At 38.9% G+C, this 22748-nt stretch overlaps 2 protein-coding genes across 2 annotated transcripts; both read right to left on the bottom strand.

Annotated features, from left to right (window-relative positions):
* Positions 1–905: 905 nt before the first annotated feature.
* Positions 906–20845, bottom strand: LOC102294580 (NLR family CARD domain-containing protein 3-like). Its single transcript, XM_042213324.1, is given in 12 exon segments — positions 906–5154; positions 5271–5317; positions 5753–5926; positions 6497–6670; positions 8136–8309; positions 9814–9987; positions 10112–11915; positions 12075–12285; positions 12442–12505; positions 13494–13607; positions 13715–13860; positions 20758–20845. Coding segments are annotated over 12 exon segments (3690 nt in total). The 5' UTR covers positions 20806–20845; the 3' UTR covers positions 906–4594.
* LOC121812106 lies at positions 20808–22535 on the bottom strand. The gene is made up of 5 exons (XM_042213318.1): positions 22447–22535; positions 22299–22362; positions 21932–22142; positions 21399–21772; positions 20808–20873 (listed from the first exon to the last, which is right to left on the bottom strand). The coding sequence occupies exons 2-5, from the start codon at positions 22299–22301 to the stop codon at positions 20808–20810; spliced, it is 654 nt and encodes a 217-aa protein (XP_042069252.1). The 5' UTR covers positions 22302–22362; positions 22447–22535.
* Between the last annotated feature and the right edge of the window lie 213 nt (positions 22536–22748).

Here is a 22748-nt window from a genome sequence, read left to right as displayed (position 1 = left end):
CTGTGTGATGTAGAAATCTCAATAATATATGATGAACTTGTCATTTTCCTTTTTTGTTATTGTATTATTTTAACATATTCAAAATAAAACCACATGATATCATAACACAAGGTATGCAGAAGAGTATCTTTAAACAAATAGCACATCAAACCTGGAAGCAGATGGGCTACAGCAGCATTAGATCACACTGGGTGCCATTCCTGTTAACTAAGAACAGGAAACCAACCGATGGTGCAATTCATGCCAACTCACGCTATGAACTCATTAGAAATGAACAGCAGAAAATTGGAAAAATTGTGTGACGAGTCCTTTCAAAAGAGGCCAACATTCACCCCATTCAAACTGGAACTAGAAAAATTTGCATTTCCTGCGAAAATGCAGTGTGGATGCTTTAAAGCTGAAGCTGTATGCAAAAACTAGCTGAAAAAGCTGAAAAGTTGCAGAAATTGTAAAAACTTTGCAGAAGCAAATGGAATAACTTAGCAGAACTGCAATATCTTAGAGGAAACATAATACTTGGCGGAAATACAATAGCATAGCAGAACTTAGCAGAAATATTGTATTTTACCAGAAACATGATAACTTCTCAAAAATACAAGAATTTAGGAGAAATAGTATAAGATAACAGAAAGAATATATTTAGCCAAAAATACTTAAACATTACAGAAACACTATGATTTAGAAAAATAGTACAACAGAGCAGAAATATTGTGATTTACCAGAGACACTGTGATGAACTATGAATATTGTAATTTTAAATTAATACTATGTTTTAGCACAAATACTATAATTTGGCAGAAATACTATGTTTCAGCACAAATACTCTGGTTTAGCACAAATATTATAAGATAGCAGAAATACAATTATATAGCAGAAATGCTATATTTAGAAAGAAAAATATAATATAGTAGAAATATATGATTTAGCAGAAATACTACAATATAGCATAATAACAATGATTTAGAACAAATACTATGATTGAGCAGAATAGTAATAACTTAAGTGAAAATACTGGAAAAGTAAGATGACAAGCTGAAAAAAAAAACGGAACATGGTTAAGTTCCCCAAAACTAATTGTTGTTCACCTGTGGAAAAAAAATAAAGAAATAAAAATAAATTTAAAAAACAAGAAGGAACAGCCAACAGATACACACAAAATCAAATATGTATACACAAATGCACAGAGAGAGAGACACACGGAGGGTCTATGCCAGTCAACCAGTCTGAATATATTATATTTTTTTCCAACAATGAGATGCTGCCCTAAAGAGGGTCTCTCTCTCTCTCTCTCTCCCACACACACACACACACACACACACACACACACACACACACACACAAACAGGGAGAAGAAGCATGTTTTCAGTCAAGCAGCCTGGGAGCTGCTAAATTTGAATCCACAGAGGCTGTGTACTTTTTCCCGCCAAAACAGGTGCACACACGCAGCACAGAGACAGGATTTTTGTAGTCTATTTCTCATAGTGAGGATTCCCCTCAAACAAATGACCATAATTTCCTAACTGTATTGGCCAGAACGGTCATTCTTACACCGTTTTGTTCAGAAGAGATGGGGGAATCGTCAAGTGTTGACAATTTATCATTAAAATATGAATTTTTAGAGATATATGACATCGATGACTTGTTGGCTTAGAAGCCACGAAGGCCCCAATATGCAAATTTGAATGCCTCAGCCCACATATATGATTGGCTGGCTGGGAAGCCGTCCAGGCCCTGATTTGTAAATTTGAATGTCTCATCTCATCCCTAAGATATGATTGGCTGGCTGGGAAGCCGCGCAGGCCCTGATATGTAAATTTGAATGCCTTAGTCCTCACAGAGGATTGGCTGCCTGGGGACCTGGCAGAAATATATAGAAATACTATGATTAAGCATAAATACTACATTTAGCAGAAATACTATATTAAGCACAAATCCTATAAAAAGCAGAAATACTGTACTATGATTTGGTAGAAAAACTATAATTAATCAGAAATACTATATTTAGCACAAATCTTATAAAATAGCAGAAATAGTATGATTTAGCACAATAGTAATAACTTAAACAGAAAAATTGGAAAAGCAAAATGGACAGCTGAAAAAATGCTGAACATGCTGAGGGTCCCTCAAATATACTTGTTAAATGAAAAAAATCAGCAAAAAAATATATAACAGCCACACAATCACAAATATGTACACATAAGGAAACACACATGCACAGAGAGACACACACACAAGATCCAATTCAGTCAACCAGTCTAAATATATTGAATTTGAATCTTACAATGAGATCATCCCATTAAAAGGCTCTCTCTCTCTCTCTCTCTGACACACACACACACACACACACGGAGAGAGAAGTAAGTTTCCTAGTCAGTCAGCAGCTGGGAGCTGCTGAATTTGAATCCACCAATCAGAGAGGCTGTGTACTTTTTCCCACCAAAACAGGTGCATGCAGCACAGAGAGACACAGGATTTTTGCAGTCTATTTCTCATAGTGACGACTCCCCTCAAACAAATGACCATAATTTCCTAACCGTAGGGGCTAGAGCGGTCATTCTTACACCGTTTTGTTCAGAAGAGATGGGGGAATCTTCCAGTGTTAACAATTTATCATTAAAATATGAATTATTAAAGATATTTGACTTGTAATGCACCATAACTGAGTAGAGCGAAGCAAAAACTGCCTTGACTTGCCCTCAAACAACGCTTTCTAACTCTAAATCTATTTGGAGATCGATATCATTCTTTCACCGTAAGAGACAGCAGGCTTTGGTGAACAGTCATGGAAATTTTCAGGTCTCTGTGGAAATCCAACAAAAAGTTATGACGAGAGAAAAAAGTGGTTCATTTCCAGAGTTTGAAATCTGAAGAAATCTGAGCGAAGGACGAATTTCCTACCCTCAAACAAGTCTAACTCATTTCAGAACGGTAATAGGTGAGAAAGAAATTCTTGAATTGTGAGCGTCAGGAGTGTCTGAAGATATACTGGGACAAGCCTCATGTCTTAACTTTGTTCGTTAAGGAGATATGACGATTCGAATATGCCTCTCATTACAGAAATCAAGCGGTGATTTTGAACAACTCTCCATTGACTTTCTATGGAGAGTTTTCGACTTTGTGTTGGTCTGAGGAGATTTGCAAAAATTCTATAAGTCCCACAACAATGATAGTGACATTTCCTGAAAGCCAGCAAAATACTACGTTTTGATGTATAATTTGTGGAAGTTGAGTGAAAATTGAGCAAGTAGCAAGAAGTTGTTCGGACATGAAGAGAAGACTGCAAAACCTTCAGTGGCACACTGGAAGCCAAGTGCATAGCAACCATAACAACGCATGTATTTTGTGAAAAATCACAATTTTGCAACTGAAAACTTTAAGAGGCATAAAAGTAAAACGGTAAAAGATTTGAAAAAGCTGATTTATACCTGAATAGCCCAATAATTTGAGAACATTTTAAAGTTTGAATGGTTGCTCTATGTGAAAATATGAGGAAGTAGTTAAGTTTCAAAAACAAGCAAATTTTAGCAGAATTGCAGAAGTTTCCCATTCATTTCAAATTAAAGGAAAAAAGCTTAATATTTTAAAAAGTATAATAGTGAAAAATACCAAAAGACATAGCCGTCATTAGCAGAAATAGCAGAATAGTTTAAAATTTGAACGGTGAAAATAGCAAAAAAATTGTGGAAGTAGATCCACGGCGAAAAGTGTACGGAAACATCAAGAAGGAACTCAATAGTGTGGATGCTTAAAGCATTCACACAATAAAAAAAAAGTTACACTTCCTCAGAATTTTATGTGTTTTTTCATCTTATCTTTAATAAATATTATGTTTAAATAGTTTGCGGATTGCTTTCTATGTTCATTTACATTTTATACAAGTACTTTTTGAAAACACATCTACAAGTATACTGTTAAAAAAATATGAAAATATTAACATTTTTACAACATGGTAACAACATAACAAACATGTTTACAGCCTGGTTACAACAACTGTTTTGCTAATTCCCTCCTTTAATAAATGTATAAGGGGGTATCCAGTGCAGCCAGCAGTCAGTTTGTGCATGACAGAAAAAAAAGTGCTTATAAACATAGATTAAAGTGCTGCATGAATATTTGTGAGTGAATGTGGCTAATAGTGAAACTCACTTTGAATGCTCAGTTAGTGTAGAAAAATACTACAAGTACCAGTGCGTTCATTAAAAGTGTTACACAAGAAATCTTTAGACTCTGATATTACTAAGTAATAATTAGCAGGAATCTGTTTCTTTCCAGGACACGCTCGCAACCAAACTCAGTAAGCCTATCTGTCTCGTCAAAATGGAAAACAATAAACAAATGCATTTTGTTGTTGAGTGACTAATCACCAGGTGGCAGCAGTTATAACTCTTACTGTCTTTATCCTTTGCTTTTAAGGACACAAGAACAAAATTCAGTCACATGTGAGTTGAAAGACAGCTCAAATGTGAATCTGTGTAATGAAAAGATATACTTGATGTACATCTGGATTTGTTCTGTAGTACTGGGTCTGTAGCTGTGTGTGATCCTGACCAGTGTGACACAGTCAACAGTCTGAGTTTATTTAACAAAAAGTGAATTATTTCTGCAAAGAACACAAACGTACCGAGGAAGCCAGTGATAAGTAAGACCAAGACCAGAGTCCAAACCCAGGATACAGAGGTTCATCAAACGTGGTGTTGAAGGTGTGGAGGTGGATCAGCTTGTCAGAGGAGACTCTGTAAAAAGACAGAATGCCAGCAGGACAGTCCACATACACTGCTACTCTGCCAGAGACAGAGGAAGAAGAGGAACAGGAAGGGATGGATGTTCCTTTTGTATCATGCCAGATAGAGTAAACACCATCGGTGAACAGACTCCAGGACTGAGGATTCCCTCCAAACCAACTGTCATTTCTTTCTCCTCTCCTGCTGATTCTCTTGTAACTCACTGATATATGCACACCTCCACTCCACTCAACCTCCCAGTAACAGCGGCCAGTCAGACCATCTCTGCACAGCAGCTGATGATTCTGGTCAAATCTGTCTGGATGATCAGGATATGACTGATTTTCTTTCACATATGTCACATTCCTGTTGTTGTCAGACAGTTTAAGGTTTCTGTTTACTGTATCTGTGTTGACTGTAAGCTCACAGAAATCTAATGAAGACAAAAGGACATAATCTGCTCATTATTACCTTTTCATGAAAACTAACGTTGGAGATCATCTTCATCCACGGTCATTTTAATTTTGACTCATTTTAAAACATACTTACACTTCCTCAGACCTTGTCTGAGCCACTGGACACCAGCAGGCTCCAACCTGAAAGGAGGAGGACTGTCAGGACCAACACAGTCTTTTCACAATGCACTTTCATCCACACACTTCACTTATTTACTGCCAGTGTTGGAGTAATAACTGTGTTCTTCACGAATGCATTTTACATCAGTATGGAACACTTGTAAACAAGCTGAATACACAGGATTAAAGTCTATTTGATCTGTTCTTCTTTGAGTTACCATTCATTTATTTTTACTGTTATCATCACTTTACTATTTCATGAAGTACATGAAATGTCGCTCTACAAATAAAGTTCAGATCCACAATTTGTACACACTAAATCTGTTGCCTTGTTTCTTCTAATAAAGTAATGAAGCATTCATACAGTAACTATCCAGTTAATCTACTTATGGCTATACCTATTTAGCTTTTTTCTCCTCTTTGTCATTATCTTTGAGTGCAATACATTTTCCATACTTGAGACTCTGTAGTCTCCAACAGGGATCTTCAAGTCCAGAAGATAGCAGCCTTTTTCCTGAGTCTCCTGGGTGATTGTAGCTCAGGTCCAGCTCCCTCAGATGAGAGGGGTTAGAAGTCAGGGCTGAGGCTAGAGAAGCACAGCCTTCCTCTGTAATCAAACAGCCTGATATCCTGAGAACACACAAAGAAATTAAATATTTTATCCCTTTTTTTCTGTAATGCAGTGACCATTACTGTTAAATTACCATTGCTATTTTCATCTGCAAGTATTCATATTTGGCAGTATGGATCTGTTCTGCCAAGTGGCATGAAGAGTGCAGCAACTGTGGGAAGGTTAAAGCTGCCTATATTATATGTCATAAATGAGTTTTGCCAACTTGATGTATAGAAGAGAATAACCTGACCAGCAGGAGATGTGGGCTAGTATTAAAACAAGCTGACCAACACTATAAATTTTCAATTTTGACATAAATACAATATTTTAATTTATTTTAATGATAAAGAGCTGTTGCTCTCAGAGAAATAGATTCATATCTAAACAATAATAAAAGCCACTGCATAGAAATGTGCCAAGGTGTGTTTTAGACTGGACTAGACTGTTGAGATGTTGAAATCAACAAAGGTACCTGAAAAATGGTACCATAGGAAGAAACAGAATAGATGTGCAACTGGTAGTATGACACACAAAAATAATATACTAAATTTAAAGATGACCATTTGATTAGGTTAGAGAAACCTGACCTGAGAGTTTCCAGTCTACAGTGTGGATTCTTCAGTCCTATCAACAGCAATTTTACTCCTGAATCTTGCAGGTTGTTATTATTCAGATCCAGCTCTCTGAGACTAGAGGATTGCAAGCTAAGAACTGAGGACAGGGCTGCACAGCTTGCTTCAGAGAGGTTACAGACACTCAGTCTAAAGAGACAATAAGAGAAATAACATTTTAAGTGAAACAAGTTATCAAGATCTTATCACATTTTTGGGGTGTTTACTTGTAAAAATAAATAGCCCAATTAAATACCTTCGGTATAGTCAAGACTAGGCAGTAAAGAAATATATAGACTAGTGCCATAATGCCATAACCGCAAAACACGGCAAATCTTCGTTAGCGAGTTAGCACGCATTGTCCTGTTAATGGGGCTGCACAGTGCTAATGCATTAACGAGCTAACCGCGCAAACACGTTGACGCATGGGGCAATCTGCCCTAACTCGCTAACTGAGATTTGCCGCGTTAATGCGGTTATGGCGTTAAGGTCATTTTAATGAGATTAACGCTGACAGCACTAATATAGACAGTATAGTCTGACATTATACAGTCATCTGGTGTTTAGCATGACTGTGATAAAATAGTTCTATTAACCCTTTAAGACCTACCATAGAACCAAGTCCGCCAGAGCTTATATTATATTTTTACATAGTGTGGTGCCATTTTTGGGAGCATTTCAAGTTGCTATACATCAATACAACAATTATAGCCCAGATTTTAATAATATGTATTCATTAAGTGCATAGTAATTACATAAATTCCAAAAAAGTGCAATAAACTACAAAAAAAATTGAAAATCGTTTTTGCTTTTATAACATATATTTCTAGTTAGAGAAATTTAAGAGGCTTATCGCTCAAAACTGTAAATACAAAAAACTTGCACAAAATAGTTTCCCACCACAGGAAATTTATTTTGAGTGTCTTCATAGTTTTATTTTTGAAATACACCAATTTTTATATACTGCAGGAAAAACGAAAATAAATATTATACTGCAAATTTGCAAAAAAGCAGCATATGCATCAAAATAAGCTATTTCCAGCAGTGCAATTTGAGTCCTAAGCATCCCAGAAAAGACACAGAAAGTCATAAAGTCAAAGATAACTTTTAAAAGCACCAGTATAGGCCCTGAGGCCCTGATGGTAAAAAAAACTACATTTCCGCGAAAATGACGTCACTTCCGATTTCGGGCAGGTAATGGCGGACATGCAAAAATTCGCGCTGACGTCTATTCCAACGTAGGAAGTGTTATGAAGAGCTGATCGGATCGGCAAAGCGTGTTTCTGGAATATTATGTTTTTGTTGCTGCAAGTGCTTTTTATGCAGTTTTTGCAAAGCTGTATGTGGAAGGAAACCGTGACCTAGGACAAGCTGATGGCATAAGATGTAAGTACAACTCCTCCGGTTTCATATGCAAAAAAAATTATTGCGCTAGCTTACGTGGTTGCAGAGCTACCGGGATTTAAAAATAGTTACGCAAAACAGAGCGTGCCCGCTCCGACCGGCTCCAAACGGTTAACTAAATTGACTTTATTGGTGATACTGGAGATAGTATTGAAACAACTTCTTTTCCCCTAACTGTTTTCCCTAGAGCAGCACTGTACTGCAATCTGACCTGAGAGTTTCTAGCGTGCAGGAAGGACCCTGCAAGCCACAAGACAGTAGTTCCACTCCTGAATCCTGCAGGTCGTTGTTACTCAGGTCCAGCACTCTCAGGCTGCAAGTTTGGGAGCTGAGAACTGAGGCCAGGGAACCAACATTTCGTTCTGTTATGAAACAGCCATTCAGCCTGAAGAAAATGATGAATAGTAATATTTGTGTTAAAGTGACATGTCAGTCGTTTTTGAATAAGATATAATCCTATCTACCCGTCTAATCTATCTAAAAGTGGCACTAACTCTTACATATCCCACATTACTATTGTTTGAAGAACAGAAAACACGAAAATCATGAAAGCATAAAATTATCAATGAGAGACCATAACTGCGTGTGAGATAATATATGAAAAAAAGGTAGGTATTCCCCCAGCGTGTCCTTGGTCTCCCCAGGGGCCTCCTTCTCGTGTGACATGCCTGGAGCACCTCATGCAGAAGGTGCCCAGGAGAGTCTTAATTAGATGGCCAAAGCACCGCAACTGTCTCTTTTCAACGTGGAGGAGTAGTGGCTCTACTCTGAAACCCTCTTGACTGAACTCCTCACCCTATCACTAAGGAAGACGCCAGCCACCTTTACATGAAGCTAATTTCTGCTGCTTGTATCTGTGATATCATTCTTTCTGTCAATAAACAGAGCTTGTGGTGAAAGGTGAGTATAGGGATAAACCGTTAAATTGACAGCTCTGCTGTTGTGATCAGCTCTCTCTTTACATGACAAACTGGTACAGCATCCCCATCACTCTCTGACTGCTTGATACCTCGGCCAATCTCTCACTCCCCTCTCCCTTCAGTCCCCTCTCTCCTCAAGGATCGCAAGCAGAGGAGTTTAAGACCCTGAAATACTTAAACTCCTCTGCTTTGGGGCAGAAACTCATCTCTGACCTGGAGTGAGCACTCCACCCTTTTTTGGCTGAGGACCGGATTGCAAATCACACTCTGCTGCAAATCACACCAGTGAGAGCTTGAGACCACCACCTGAGGCCAACAACAACAAGGCAACATCCTCTTCTAAAAGCAGAGATGAGATTCTGAGGCCACCAAAGTGGAAGCCTTCTGTCACTTGGCTACAACTAGAAATTCTGTCCATAAAAATTATGAATGTATTCAGTGACAAAGGGCTGAGTCAGACACCCACTGAGAATAAGTTCGACTTACTGCCAAAAGATCAGACCAAGCTCCAAGTTTTTGCTTCAGCTACCGCCTATTCCACATTCTGCTTGGACTGCCAGTACCTATCAGCAGCCTCCAAAGTCCAACAGACTAAAAAGGAAGGAGCTGGAGGGAGAGTGTTTGGTGGTCGGGCCTTAGCCCATGGGGCCTGGCCGGGTGCAGCCCAAAAAAGCAATATGGGCTTCCTGTCCTGTAAGCCCACCACCCACAGGAAGTGCCAAAGAGGTCAGGTGAAATGGGTGTTGGGCGGTAGAACTTTTCAGTCAAACATCTAAATCATTCAATTCAAGTGTTTCAATCATTTCCATAGCCACAGGTGTATAAAATTAAGCATCTGAGCATGTAGACTGGTACGACAAACATTTGTCCAATCCAGATGCAAAATTTCCTAACTACTAAAAATTCCACAATCAACTGCAAAATGGGATTTTCTTTCTTTTAAGTAAGGCAGAACTATATCCATCTGACCTGAGATTGTCTAGCATACACTGTGGACTCCCAAGTCCAGCAGATAATATCTTCAATCCTGAATCCTGGGGGTTGTTGTTACTCAGGTCCAGTTCTCTCAGTCTAGAAGACTCAGAAGTAAAAACTGAAGACAAGGCCTCAAAACTTCTCTTTGCAAGGGTGCAGAAAGTCAATCTAGGTAAAACAACATAGGAAAAACATTTATTTAGCCTTATTTTCTGTTTCACAGAGAAGACTATTCACTAATTTCAAATATCTATACACTTTGTTTTCAATACATGCGTACCTGTGTACTTACACGGCTTTTCTTGAGGCTTTGACCACAGGCAACAGCCTTAGAAGAGCCTCCTCTGAAGCAGAGTATTTCTTCAGGTTAAACACATCCAGATCATTTTCTGATGACAGTAAGATGAAGACCAGAGCTGACCACTGAGCTGGAGACAGTTTATCTATAGAGAGACTTCCTGATCTCAGAGACTGTTGGATCTCCTCCACAAGAGAACGATTGTTCAGTTCATTGAGACAGTGGAAGAGATTGATGCTTTTCTCTGCAGACAGATTCTCACCAATTTTCTTCTTAATGTGCTGGATTGTTTCCTGATTGCTCTCAAAATGTCTTTTTGTGTCTGTCAGTAAGCCTCGAAGGAGACCCTGATTGGTCTGAGTTGAAAGACCCAGGAGGAATCGGAGAAACAAGTCCAGGTGTCCATTCGGACTTTCCAAGGCCTTGTCAATAGCACTCTGGTGGAGATATTTTAAATAATTTCTTTCTTTAAACAGTTTAGACCATAAAGGCATTTTTAGCTGATCTTCCAGCACATTAATACCAGAGTTGATGAAGGTCAGATGGACATGAAGAGCAGCCAGAAACTCCTGAACACTCAGATGGACGAAGCAAAACACCTTGTCCTGGTACAGTCCGCTCTCCTCTTTAAAGATCTGTGTGAACACTCCTGAGTACACTGAGGCTGCTCTGATATCGATGCCACACTCCGTCAGGTCTGATTCATAAAAGATCAGGTTTCCTTTTTGTAACTGGTCAAAAGCCAGTTTTCCCAGAGATTCAATCATCTTCTTGCTCTCTGAATTCCAGTGTGGATCTGTTTCAGCATCACCATGATACTTGATCTTCCTTACTTTAGACTGAACCACCAGGAAATAGATGTACATCTCAGTCAGAGTCTTTGGTAGCTCTGCTCCCTCTCTAGTCTTCCGTACATCGTCCAGAACTGTAGCAGTGATCCAACAGAAAACTGGGATATGGCACATGATGTGGAGGCTTCGTGATGACTTGATGTGGGAAACAATGCTTGTGGCCTAGTCTTCATTTCTGAATCTCTTCCTGAAGTACTCCTCTTTTTGTTCATCGGTGAACCCTCTGACTTCTGTCACCATGTCAACAAACTCAGGAGGAATCTGATTGGCTGCTGCAGGCCGTGTGGTTATCCAGAGGTGAGCATAGGGAAGCAGATTACCCCTGATGAGGTTTATTAGCAACACATCCACTGAGGCAAATTGTGTAGCATCAGTCAGGATCTCAGTGTTGTGAAAGTCCAGAGAAAATCGACACTCGTCCAGACCATCAAAGATGAACATGACCCGAAACTCATCAAAGCTGCAGATTCCTGCTTTTTTTATGTCAGTAAAGAAGTGATGAACAAGTTCCACCAAGCTGAACTTTTTCTCTTTCAGTACATTCAGCTCTCTGAAAGTAAATGGAAATGTGAACTGGATGTCCTGGTTGCTTATGTTTTCAGTCCAGTCCAGAGTGAACTTCTGAGTTAAGACTGTTTTCCCAATGCCGGCCACTCCCTTTGTGAGCACTGTTCTGATCTCTTCCTTTTTTCCAGGTAAACCTTTAAAAATGTCTTCTCGTTTGATTGTTGTTTCTTGCCTGTCTACTTTCCTGGATGATGTTTCAAGCTGTCTGATTTCATGTTCATTATTGACCTCTGTAGTATCCCCATCTGTAATGTAGAGTTCAGCGTAGATCTGATTCAGATGGGTAGGGTTTCTTGCTTTAGCAATGCCCTCAAGCACACACTGAAATTTCATCTTCAGACTGTATTTAAATTTATGCTGACAAACTGCAGCATGGCATTCTGAAAGAACACACACAAAGCAGGATTTTTAGAAGTACAAAGGTACATCAAACCTACCACCAATTATGCATTCTCCTAAAGCATGAGTATTTGAATCTATCAGTCGATCAGCCATTTAGTCTTCATTCAGTGGGGTAAATCTTTGGAAGATTGTCTTACTGCTCTGTAGACAGTCAGCCAGCTTCCCCTGGTTCATTTTTCTTAGGAAGTGCAGCGTGCTCCTTAGAAATGAGTCTTTCTGCTGTTTGTCGTCACACCCCAAAAATCTGTCATCCTCACACTCATTGCCTTCTGAGTTATCTGGACTCACACTCTTCTGCAGGTTTTTCAGCTCATTTTTCCCAAAAGGGATAATATTGTCCTCCAGTTGCTGTAATAGAACGTAAATGAAGAATACAATTAGACTAATGAAGCCACACATCAGATCTATGGTGGCCAGACTGGCAAACCACAGGTTTGCAAAATATAGCATGGGTATGTCTGTGAACTGACCATATTTAAAATATTAGTTTTAACATGGACAAACCATAAAGTTGGAGTCCACGTCATACTGATGACTTTGATCCTCTGAGTTCTCCCAGTCCTCAATCCTGTGGATGAACCATACAATAATTAGCTTATATTATCTCTCATTAAATAGCATAAACAGGAATAAATGCTTAAAAAAAGTAAACCTTTTTCCTTGTTCTGATAAGGGTTTACTTTTCCAGGTCCCACATCTATAGAGTCCAGATTCTACAAAGATGTGCCTGCCAACATTATTTAGCACTATAACTTATTAGCACTATAATTTATTAGAGTCGCCCTAAAATCAGAACGTCCATGCCCCTTTCAGGGTGAAAACAAGGTGCTATTGCAGCTTTCAAAGAAGCACAATGAACTGTTTAAGAACTTCACTACAAAACATAATTGCTACAGTTAATCATGTTTTCTGTGCCGCAGGGAAACAAAAGGACAAACATTACAACTGATATATATTTTTTAAAATTTACGCTGCTCCTACAACATGTAGATGTCTACCTGCAAAGATCTGCATAGCATCAAATCAATGAATCCGGACCAAGCTTGACATTATGCTGTCCCACCTAATCCTTGAACCACTAGAAATGCCTAATGATTTTAACACATGTTAATTTGTTATCCTCCTCTATGGGTGCAATAACTGCTCCTGGTTCTACACAGTTTGTCATTCCTTGTATTGTAAGCAGGGAGAAATAGCAAATGATGACCAAACCAGTTCAATTGGTGGAAAGATTATGACAATATCCTTATATCATCATCTCCCTGAGACATTATGACTCCAAAAAGTTTGAGTTTTAAACTGTGAGGGAAGAAGTATAGATCAAGGAGGCTCATGAGAGACAAATTAGATTTAAAAAAGTTTGTATCTTTAACTAAAACGTACACTGTGCTTGAAGCTTTCTAACAGCAGGAAATATGGATTCCTAATATCAGTGTGTGTGTCTATGTGTGTGTTAGTTGTGTACATTAGCAAAGCTCTCCTGCCCTGTCACCAGATGTAAGAACCATTACACAACAATTCAAAGACACATCAGAGACATTTTACTGACAGCTTACTTCAGCTCATCAGGATCTTGCTTTTTAAACTTATAAATCATGCTTTTTGACTTGTTGCTGTTGAAGGAGACACAGCTGGGTGAAGATCCAGAAGATTGTAGTCTGTGATCAATCCTGAAATGAAAAAGCAATGATAAATGTTAATAAATGACTTTCTGTAAATATTAATTTTTTTTTAAATAAAAAAAAGTATTGTGTCTAAAATTCCTCTCCAAATTTACCTTCCATCAGCAATTTTTTTAAAATAAGACTCCATTGGCTGGTCAGTTTTCATGGACACAGAATTTAGTTTATTTCCAGTTTCAGGTCCAGCAGGTCCATTAGAGTGTGGCATGTGCTGCTGCTGCTGCTGCTGCTGCTGCTCAGGCTTCAATACAAAGGACACACAGAGCAGGGATTGTGAATGATAATCAGGTGCTGAGCTCTGATACACAGAAGATAAATAAATATAAATAAATATAAAAAATACAAAAATAAGTTGACCAATATTATACGTGTATGTAGAAAGGAGTATTATAGTAAAATATTGAACAACAATAAACATAATATGAAGGGAATATGGGATGTTTTAAACGGTATCATTAAAAATAATTCTGGACAACAAAGTTATCCTCAATACTTTATCGACAATGGCAATATTATGGAAAACACTGCTGATAAGGTCAACAGCTTTAATCATTATTTTGTAAATATTGGACCAAAACTGGCAGAACAAATTCCTGAGTCACTGCCATCAGTAGACTGTAGTGAAAACCTGATTGATAGGAACCCTAACTCAATGTTCCTCACATCAGTGGAGGAAAAAGAAATAATTGACATTGTACACATGTGTAAATATAAAACATCTACTGATTGTAACGATATTGACATGAAAATCGTCAAGAAGGTCATTGAAGGAATTGTAGGACCTCTAACATATATTTGCAACTTATCATTTCAGACGGAAAAGTGCCAAACAAAATGAAAATAGCTAAAGTTGTGCCGCTGTATAAAACCGGGGATAGACGCCACTTCACAAATTACAGGCCTGTTTCTTTACTACCACAATTCTCCAAAATCCTAGAAAACCTGTTTAATAAACGATTAGACAAATTCTTAGATAAATATAAATTACTCTCTGACAGTCAATATGGATTCAGATCAAAAAGATCAACATCTCTGGCATTAATCGAATCAATTGAGGAGATTACGAATGCTATAGATCAGAAACAGTATGCAGCTGGAGTATTTCTGGATCTCAAGAAAGCATTCGACACAATCAATCATGACATATTAATTAATAAACTGGAACGGTACGGGATCAGGGGGGTTGTACTGCAATGGGTGAAAAATTATTTAAGTGACAGGAAACAATTTGTGAAGCTGGGTGTCCATTCCTCATCATGCTTGGACATTGCTTGTGGTGTTCCACAAGGCTCTGTACTGGGTCCAAAATTATTTATTATTTATATAAATGATATTTGTAAGGCATCTGATATATTAAAATTAGTATTATTTGCAGATGACACAAATATTTTTTGTTCTGGGGGGAATCTAAAGGAGCTGCTGGATACAATTACTTCAGAAATGTGCAAAATTAAAAAATGGTTTAACAGGAACAAACTATCGCTAAATCTAAGTAAAACTAAAATTATCTTATTTGGGAATTCCCTTAGAAATGCACAAGTGCAGATTCATGTAGATGGTGTGGAAATTGAAAGAGTACTTGAACATAAGTTTCTTGGTGTGATTATAGATGATAAATTAAACTGGAAGTCTCATATAAATCATATACATAACAAAATTTCAAGAAGTGTCTCAATCTTGAGTAAAGTAAAACACATTCTGGACCACAAATCACTCCACATTCTCTATTGTTCCCTGATTGCACCGTATTTGAATTACTGTGCAGAGGTTTGGGGCAATACTTACAAATGTTCGCTATCATCAATCTTTATATTACAAAAAAGGGCCATAAGGATAATCCATAAAACTGGTTACAGAGATCATACAAATCCACTATTCTTAAAATCAAAAATTCTAAAATTCACAGATCTGGTTCATTTTCTCACTGCACAAATTATATATAAAGCAATAAATAACCTGCTTCCTGACAATATTCTAAAAATGTTTTCTAAAAGGGAACGGGGATACAATTTGAGGGGGGAATTAAATTTAAAACATCCTCGTATCCGTACAACATTAAAAAGTTTTTGCATCTCTGTGTGTGGAGTGAAGCTGTGGAACAGACTAAGTAAAGATATGAAGCAATGTCCAAGCATGGCGCAGTTTAAAAAGCGGTTTAAGGATATGGTTTTTACAGGGTACAGGGAAAGGTAGAGATTTGATAGGGTGTTCTTGTCTAATATTTTCATGTGTGTGCGGGTGCACGGGTATGTTGGTATGGGTATATATATATATATATTTGTAGGTTGTGTATCCTTGAGGTGTTATGGGGTTATTGAAATGTGTAATGTGGTTGTGTTATACGTATGTTGGATAGATAAATATTGTTATTAATTTATTTTTATATTGAGCAGCACGGTGGCACGGTGGTTAGCACTGTTGCCGCACAGCAAGAAGGTCCTGAGTTCAATTCCACCATCAGGCCGGGGTCTTTCTGTGTGGAGTTTGCATGTTCTCCCCGTGTTTGCGTGGGTTCTCTCCGGGTACTCCGGCTTCCTCCCACCGTCCAAAGACATGCAGCTTGTGGGGATAGGTTAATTGGATAATCCAAATTGCCACTAGGTGTGAATGTGAGTGTGAATGGTTGTCTGTCCCTGTGTGTTGGCCCTGCGACAGACTGGCGACCTGTCCAGGGTGTACCCGCCTCTCGCCCTAGACAGCTGGGATAGGCTCCAGCGCCCCCCGTGACCCTGAAAAGGATAAGCGGAAGCGAATGGATGGATGGATATAATATAAAAATCACATAAATAATGTAATTGCAAGGAGGTATTTCTGTAGTCTATTGATACTAGATAGTGGAAAAGGGGTGGGATTAAATAAGCTTATGCTTCTTCCTGCTCCTTTTTGAACATGAACGTTATTTGGAGTTGTGGTTGCTCGTTTTCCTTTTGTTTTGCTTTGTTCATTTGTCTCTTTTAATTCTATTTTGTTTTACTTTTTCAACATGTTCAAAATAAAGATTCAATCAATCGAAGAGTCGTGGATAGTTAGAGATCCAAGTCATACCCAAGCCTAGACCTTCACACATACATCAAGCTGGGGGGAGAGTCACATTATACCTCTTACTCGATTAAAGCTATCAAGCACTGCAGCAGCTTATTGACCTCAGCACTGAGAACATGCAGGTGAAAGTTTTCACTCAAATAAACTCTCAAATAACTTCATGTGTCTTGAACAGATCTGTTACATAACATAATGAAACGTCTGTCAATGGAGCTGATAATGTGATTCAGATCTTTTATTATTAAACGCTTTCTTGAGTGATTCAAATATAATGTTACACCCGCAACAATAACACATTCACCCTCAGTTGTTTTCCTGAGAACATAATCAAACTGCTAATGTTTAACCGTAGGCTAATACCATTGCAACCGATCAGTGATCTACTCACTGGACTTTCAGACACAAAATCTATCAGTGTGCAGCTCTCTGGTGTCCCGAGCACTTCTGTATACAACAGCTGTCTTGCGCTGTATGTTAAACCTTTATAGGATGAAGCGAAGCAACACTTCTTCCTCTCTACATGCTTGCATGTTTCTCCACACCTTCGTTGTTTTTTTTTTCAATTTTCAATTTATTTTTATTTATATAGCGCCAAATCACAACAAAAGTCGCCTCAAGGCGTTACATCACTGTGACCGGTTTGACAGGTTAGACTGTCTGAGCTGTGTTCAAAGAATCAGATATTATAATGAGAAATGACTTGTGCTTCTCAGAAACACTTATTAGTAAATATTATATCTCTACTTGGCTTTTGAATATTTGCTCTTGTATTTGCCCTTTATACATGAAAAAAATTGTGAAATACTTGTGCAGTAGTGGGACTGCGGGGATAAATGTTGCTATCAGTGCAGTGTTCCAGAACACGCGCAGTTACTATAGCAGAGCTGTAGAAGGTTCTTAACCCATCAGCTTTAGGGTTAAGAACCTTAAAGCTGGCAGTGCAAGGAGCACTGCCAGCACTACAAAATTACCTGCAGCAGGCCTCAGGTGTGAATGTCTCTGTACAAACAAGCACAACCACCTCGGTGGTGGATCAGTGATGGTCTTTGGAAACATATGCAGGTGAGGCAATGGCATCCCGACTGTCATGATGTGTCAGGAGGACTAACAATCACACGTTCAACTACAATAACACTGGAAATGAATCATATTCATATAAGCTTTGAGACAAGACTGAGGATTAAGATGAAGCAGTGTGAAATGTTGGTGATGACAGAAATTTAATGGATTCATAGGTAACAGTCACCTGAACACATTATAAGCAAGTGATGGGGCTAGACAGCATGGCTGTTTTAATGATTTCTGCTAAGACAAGACAATAATTACAGGCTCCAACTTAACTGCTGTGAAATCCCCAAAAAGGTTAATGAAAAAGAAACTATGCAGGAAGGTGGAGCATCCCTGGATCAGTATCAGTCTGCAAGAAATCACACCACAGGTCATTTCAACATGAATGTCCCTTAAACTACAGCCTGGAGAAAGTCCCGCTGCATTTCCCTGATCGGATCTAATCTATTTTAGTTAATACAACACAGTTACACAGCTCACGGCTGAAACCAGTTCAGTTCAGATGAAGGTGAACCCAGTTTAATGAAGATGCCATAAAATACTAGTAACTGGAATTTTGATATTGAAAATGAAAATTATCTTAACATTTTCTCCACCTTTTTAATTTTTTGAGTGTACAGTTTTAAAGTATTCAGTAACTACAGTTAAATTTAAATGAAACAGATTGTTATCATTATTATTATTATTATTATTAATATTATTATTATTGGTCAGGGAAAGTATGACTGGACTACTAATCTCCATGGAAACAATACCTGTCTATCCATGGCACAGTTTTTTCTGCCATGCCAGTTTTTACCACAGAGCTAAAAGAGCTAAAGTCACTATTTCAACCATGCTTGCTGCGGGGGTGCAAAATGTACAAACAACAGAAAGTTTCATCCTCTGAAGCGCAGTTTAAACCCGAGTTTAACAGCATGCTGAAGCCTCGGTCACTCTCACAAACTCACTATACACCAGCCAAAGGTCACAACAAAGCACAGAGCGGGACACTGACACACAAAACGACGTGATCATTTAATGCGAGTCCATAAGAATATAGTTCATGGTGATGATGACAATGGTGATAACCGGACGGAGATATAAAATAAACACATAAAATAAACACATATACACCGATAGCTGCGTATACATATGTGCTCTAAATAAATTAATAAACACATCATGTCCGAAATGAAGTAGAAAGAAGTACGAACATACTGTAACAATGGTTAAATGTTATTTTACAGTGACATGTTGGTTATCTCTGCACACTGTTGTTATTTCTTTAAGATACATGTTTGGTTGTGCTGCAGGAAATAGGGAGTTAATGTGTGCAGGAAGGGGAGGGGGGTCCTTGTTGTTGTGTGACTGCGGGGCTGAAGTGAAGTGTTGTACGAGGGCACTCTCCCCGGAGTTAACGGCCCGTTTGCCTGTGTTGCCGAATAAAGGACAGACTGAGATCCAACCGTCTGGTTCTTGTGAATGTTACAATACTTATAATCCATAGCCTATACTCGACAACATCATCAAGCAAAGCATCAGGAAACGTCAAACAGTGAAAGTAAACATGACTAATAATGATACAAACAGGCTGAGTGTGTGCCTGTTTTTGATGCGTGCTTCTGATGGTGCCCTCAGCTTATTTCCTCGATCTGTTACTCGAGGGTCAGTCCGCCCGTTGTTCTAGATCTACTGGCGTTTAGATCAACTGGCGTTAGTCGAACAGATGTGTGGCAGACTTGCGTTTCAGGAGCTGCTACCGACAAACCAGCAAAAAAACGCCAAATGTGTCACCTGTGACACTTGTGAGGTTATCTCAAACACACTCCGTCAGTCTTGATGCTGTTGAACAACAAAATGTTTAAAAATGTGGCGAGTTTACCTGGTGATATCCTCATGCGCGACGCGATCGCGAAAACAGCAAACAATTAACACCACGCCGATGTTGTTCACGGGACAGCAAGAGTAAACGATCGGGAGACTCTTGTCGTCGTTATCGTTCCCCTGCACGTTTTATTTCTCCGGTTTCAGCGTTTTTGCTTCACAACTACAGCGAGCAGTTTACTTTGTGCACTAACATGGACTCGAGTCAACCAACTTGTGACACACATCTGCAGCACGTTTGAATTCGTGTCATGCACAACACATTTGTACCTTCCAATTGTGTCTGTTTGTGCGTCATGCAAATAAACCTTTGAAAATAATGAAATGACACTAATATTTCACTAGTGTTGTTGCAAAAACGCTGAAACCGGAGAAATAAAACGTGGGAGGGGAACGATAACGACGACAAGAGTCTCCCGATCGTTTACTCTTGCTGTCCCGTGAACAACATCGGCGTGGTGTTAATTGTTTGCTGTTTTCGCGATCGCGTCACGCGTGAGGATATCACCAGGTAAACTCGCCACATTTTTAAACATTTTGTTGTTCAACAGCATCAAGACTGACGGAGTGTGTTTGAGATAACCTCACAAGTGTCACAGGTGACACATTTGGCGTTTTTTTGCTGGTTTGTCGGTAGCAGCTCCTGAAACGCAAGTCTGCCACACATCTGTTCGACTAACGCCAGTTGATCTAAACGCCAGTAGATCTAGAACAACGGGCGGACTGACCCTCGAGTAACAGATCGAGGAAATAAGCTGAGGGCACCATCAGAAGCACGCATCAAAAACAGATCTGGAACACCGTGCATGGGTGAAGAATCTAAGATGAGCTTCTTGCCATGTTTAAACTTCCTGAAGAAGTTTAAACATGGCAGACAGACACGTCATCGTATTATTAACAGCGGTTCTCTTTTCCCAAGTCCTCATCAATTATTCTACACAAATTTCTTTGATGAAAGAAAAAGCCATCGGGAGAGGACACGTGAAGTCATTTTTGGACTAATTCCAGCCCGTAGCTGATGTGTCGAATAAACAGAAGTTCTGACTCCGTTACTTGAGCATAAGTTATTTGATTATAAGTAACTTGAACATAAGTTACTAGTGTAAGTAACCAAACCACTGCTGTTGTTAACGAGCAAAGCATTCAAATCTGCACCCATTACCTTCAAATTGAGGTTTCTCACGGAGAACATCATCTGCTCGGCTGTCATTCTCACAATGAAACTGAAACACACATAGCAGTGAGGCGTTTGAGGAACGTCAGAAAAGGCCAGTAGCTCTTTAAAAGATAAAAGACAAATTTACAGGTTCACAGAAACTGTTTCCACTTTCTCAGAAATGCAGCAACTGGTTATTTCTTGAAGTCTGACAGTATTATTCAATGCATGTCTATACTCAGTATTTCTAATATAAATATCACTATGTGTACAAAAGGCCCCGTAGTTATGGTTTTATTCTGTTCAGTTGTTAGTTCCCCTGTAGTTTTTAGAGTGGCCAGTAGAGGTCACCCCACTGCTTTTGTATGAGAGACTATGTCCAGGGAGAGACGTGGGCAAAGCACCTGAGCTTTTCTGCTCCAGATTACTGGCAGAGAATTGGTTATTCTGTGAGAAGTGTGCTTTTGTGAAGTCCAGAGGAAGTCGACACTCATCCAGACCATCAAAGATGAAACACACCGGAAAGTCTTCAAAGCTGCAGATTCCTGCTTTTTTTTGTCAGTAAAGAAGTGATGAACAAGTTCCACCAAGCTGAACTTTTTCTCTTTCAGACATTCAGCTCTCTGAAAGTGAATGGAAATATGAACTGGATGTCCTGGTTGGCTTATGTTCTTCAGCCCAGTCCAGAGGTGATTCTGAGTTAAGACTGTTTTCCCAATGCCGGCCACTCCCTTTGTGAGCACTGTTCTGATCTCTTCCTTTTTTCCAGGTAAACCTTTAAAAATGTCTTCTCGTTTGATTGTTGTTTCTTGCCTGTCTACTTTCCTGGATGATGTTTCAAGCTGTCTGATTTCATGTTCATTATTGACCTCTGTAGTATCCCCATCTGTAATGTAGAGTTCAGCGTAGATCTGATTCAGATGGGTAGGGTTTCTTGCTTTAGCAATGCCCTCAAGCACACACTGAAATTTCATCTTCAGACTGTATTTAAATTTATGCTGACAAACTGCAGCATGGCATTCTGAAAGAACACACACAAAGCAGGATTTTTAGAAGTACAAAGGTACATCAAACCTACCACCAATTATGCATTCTCCTAAAGCATGAGTATTTGAATCTATCAGTCGATCAGCCATTTAGTCTTCATTCAGTGGGGTAAATCTTTGGAAGATTGTCTTACTGCTCTGTAGACAGTCAGCCAGCTTCCCCTGGTTCATTTTTCTTAGGAAGTGCAGCGTGCTCCTTAGAAATGAGTCTTTCTGCTGTTTGTCGTCACACCCCAAAAATCTGTCATCCTCACACTCATTGCCTTCTGAGTTATCTGGACTCACACTCTTCTGCAGGTTTTTCAGCTCATTTTTCCCAAAAGGGATAATATTGTCCTCCAGTTGCTGTAATAGAACGTAAATGAAGAATACAATTAGACTAATGAAGCCACACATCAGATCTATGGTGGCCAGACTGGCAAACCACAGGTTTGCAAAATATAGCATGGGTATGTCTGTGAACTGACCATATTTAAAATATTAGTTTTAACATGGACAAACCATAAAGTTGGAGTCCACGTCATACTGATGACTTTGATCCTCTGAGTTCTCCCAGTCCTCAATCCTGTGGATGAACCATACAATAATTAGCTTATATTATCTCTCATTAAATAGCATAAACAGGAATAAATGCTTAAAAAAAGTAAACCTTTTTCCTTGTTCTGATAAGGGTTTACTTTTCCAGGTCCCACATCTATAGAGTCCAGATTCTACAAAGATGTGCCTGCCAACATTATTTAGCACTATAACTTATTAGCACTATAATTTATTAGAGTCGCCCTAAAATCAGAACGTCCATGCCCCTTTCAGGGTGAAAACAAGGTGCTATTGCAGCTTTCAAAGAAGCACAATGAACTGTTTAAGAACTTCACTACAAAACATAATTGCTACAGTTAATCATGTTTTCTGTGCCGCAGGGAAACAAAAGGACAAACATTACAACTGATATAT

The sequence above is a fragment of the Haplochromis burtoni genome, unplaced genomic scaffold, assembly GCF_018398535.1.
Source record: "Haplochromis burtoni strain Fernald_Lab_line unplaced genomic scaffold, NCSU_Asbu1 Contig_434, whole genome shotgun sequence".
In the NCBI taxonomy this organism is placed as follows: domain Eukaryota; kingdom Metazoa; phylum Chordata; class Actinopteri; order Cichliformes; family Cichlidae; genus Haplochromis; species Haplochromis burtoni.
This window is presented reverse-complemented; position numbering and strand designations above follow the sequence as displayed.

What these genes read in the sequence shown, in the direction of transcription:
- LOC121812106 (XM_042213318.1), bottom strand. An exon ending in GGCTGACTGTCTACAGAGCA is followed by an intron (nt 21,773 to 21,931) that starts GTAAGACAATCT and finishes GTGTTCTTTCAG; the next exon opens with AATGCCATGCTGCAGTTTGT. An exon ending in TAAGCCAACCAGGACATCCA is followed by an intron (nt 20,874 to 21,398) that starts GTTCATATTTCC and finishes TATCTTTTAAAG; the next exon opens with AGCTACTGGCCTTTTCTGAC.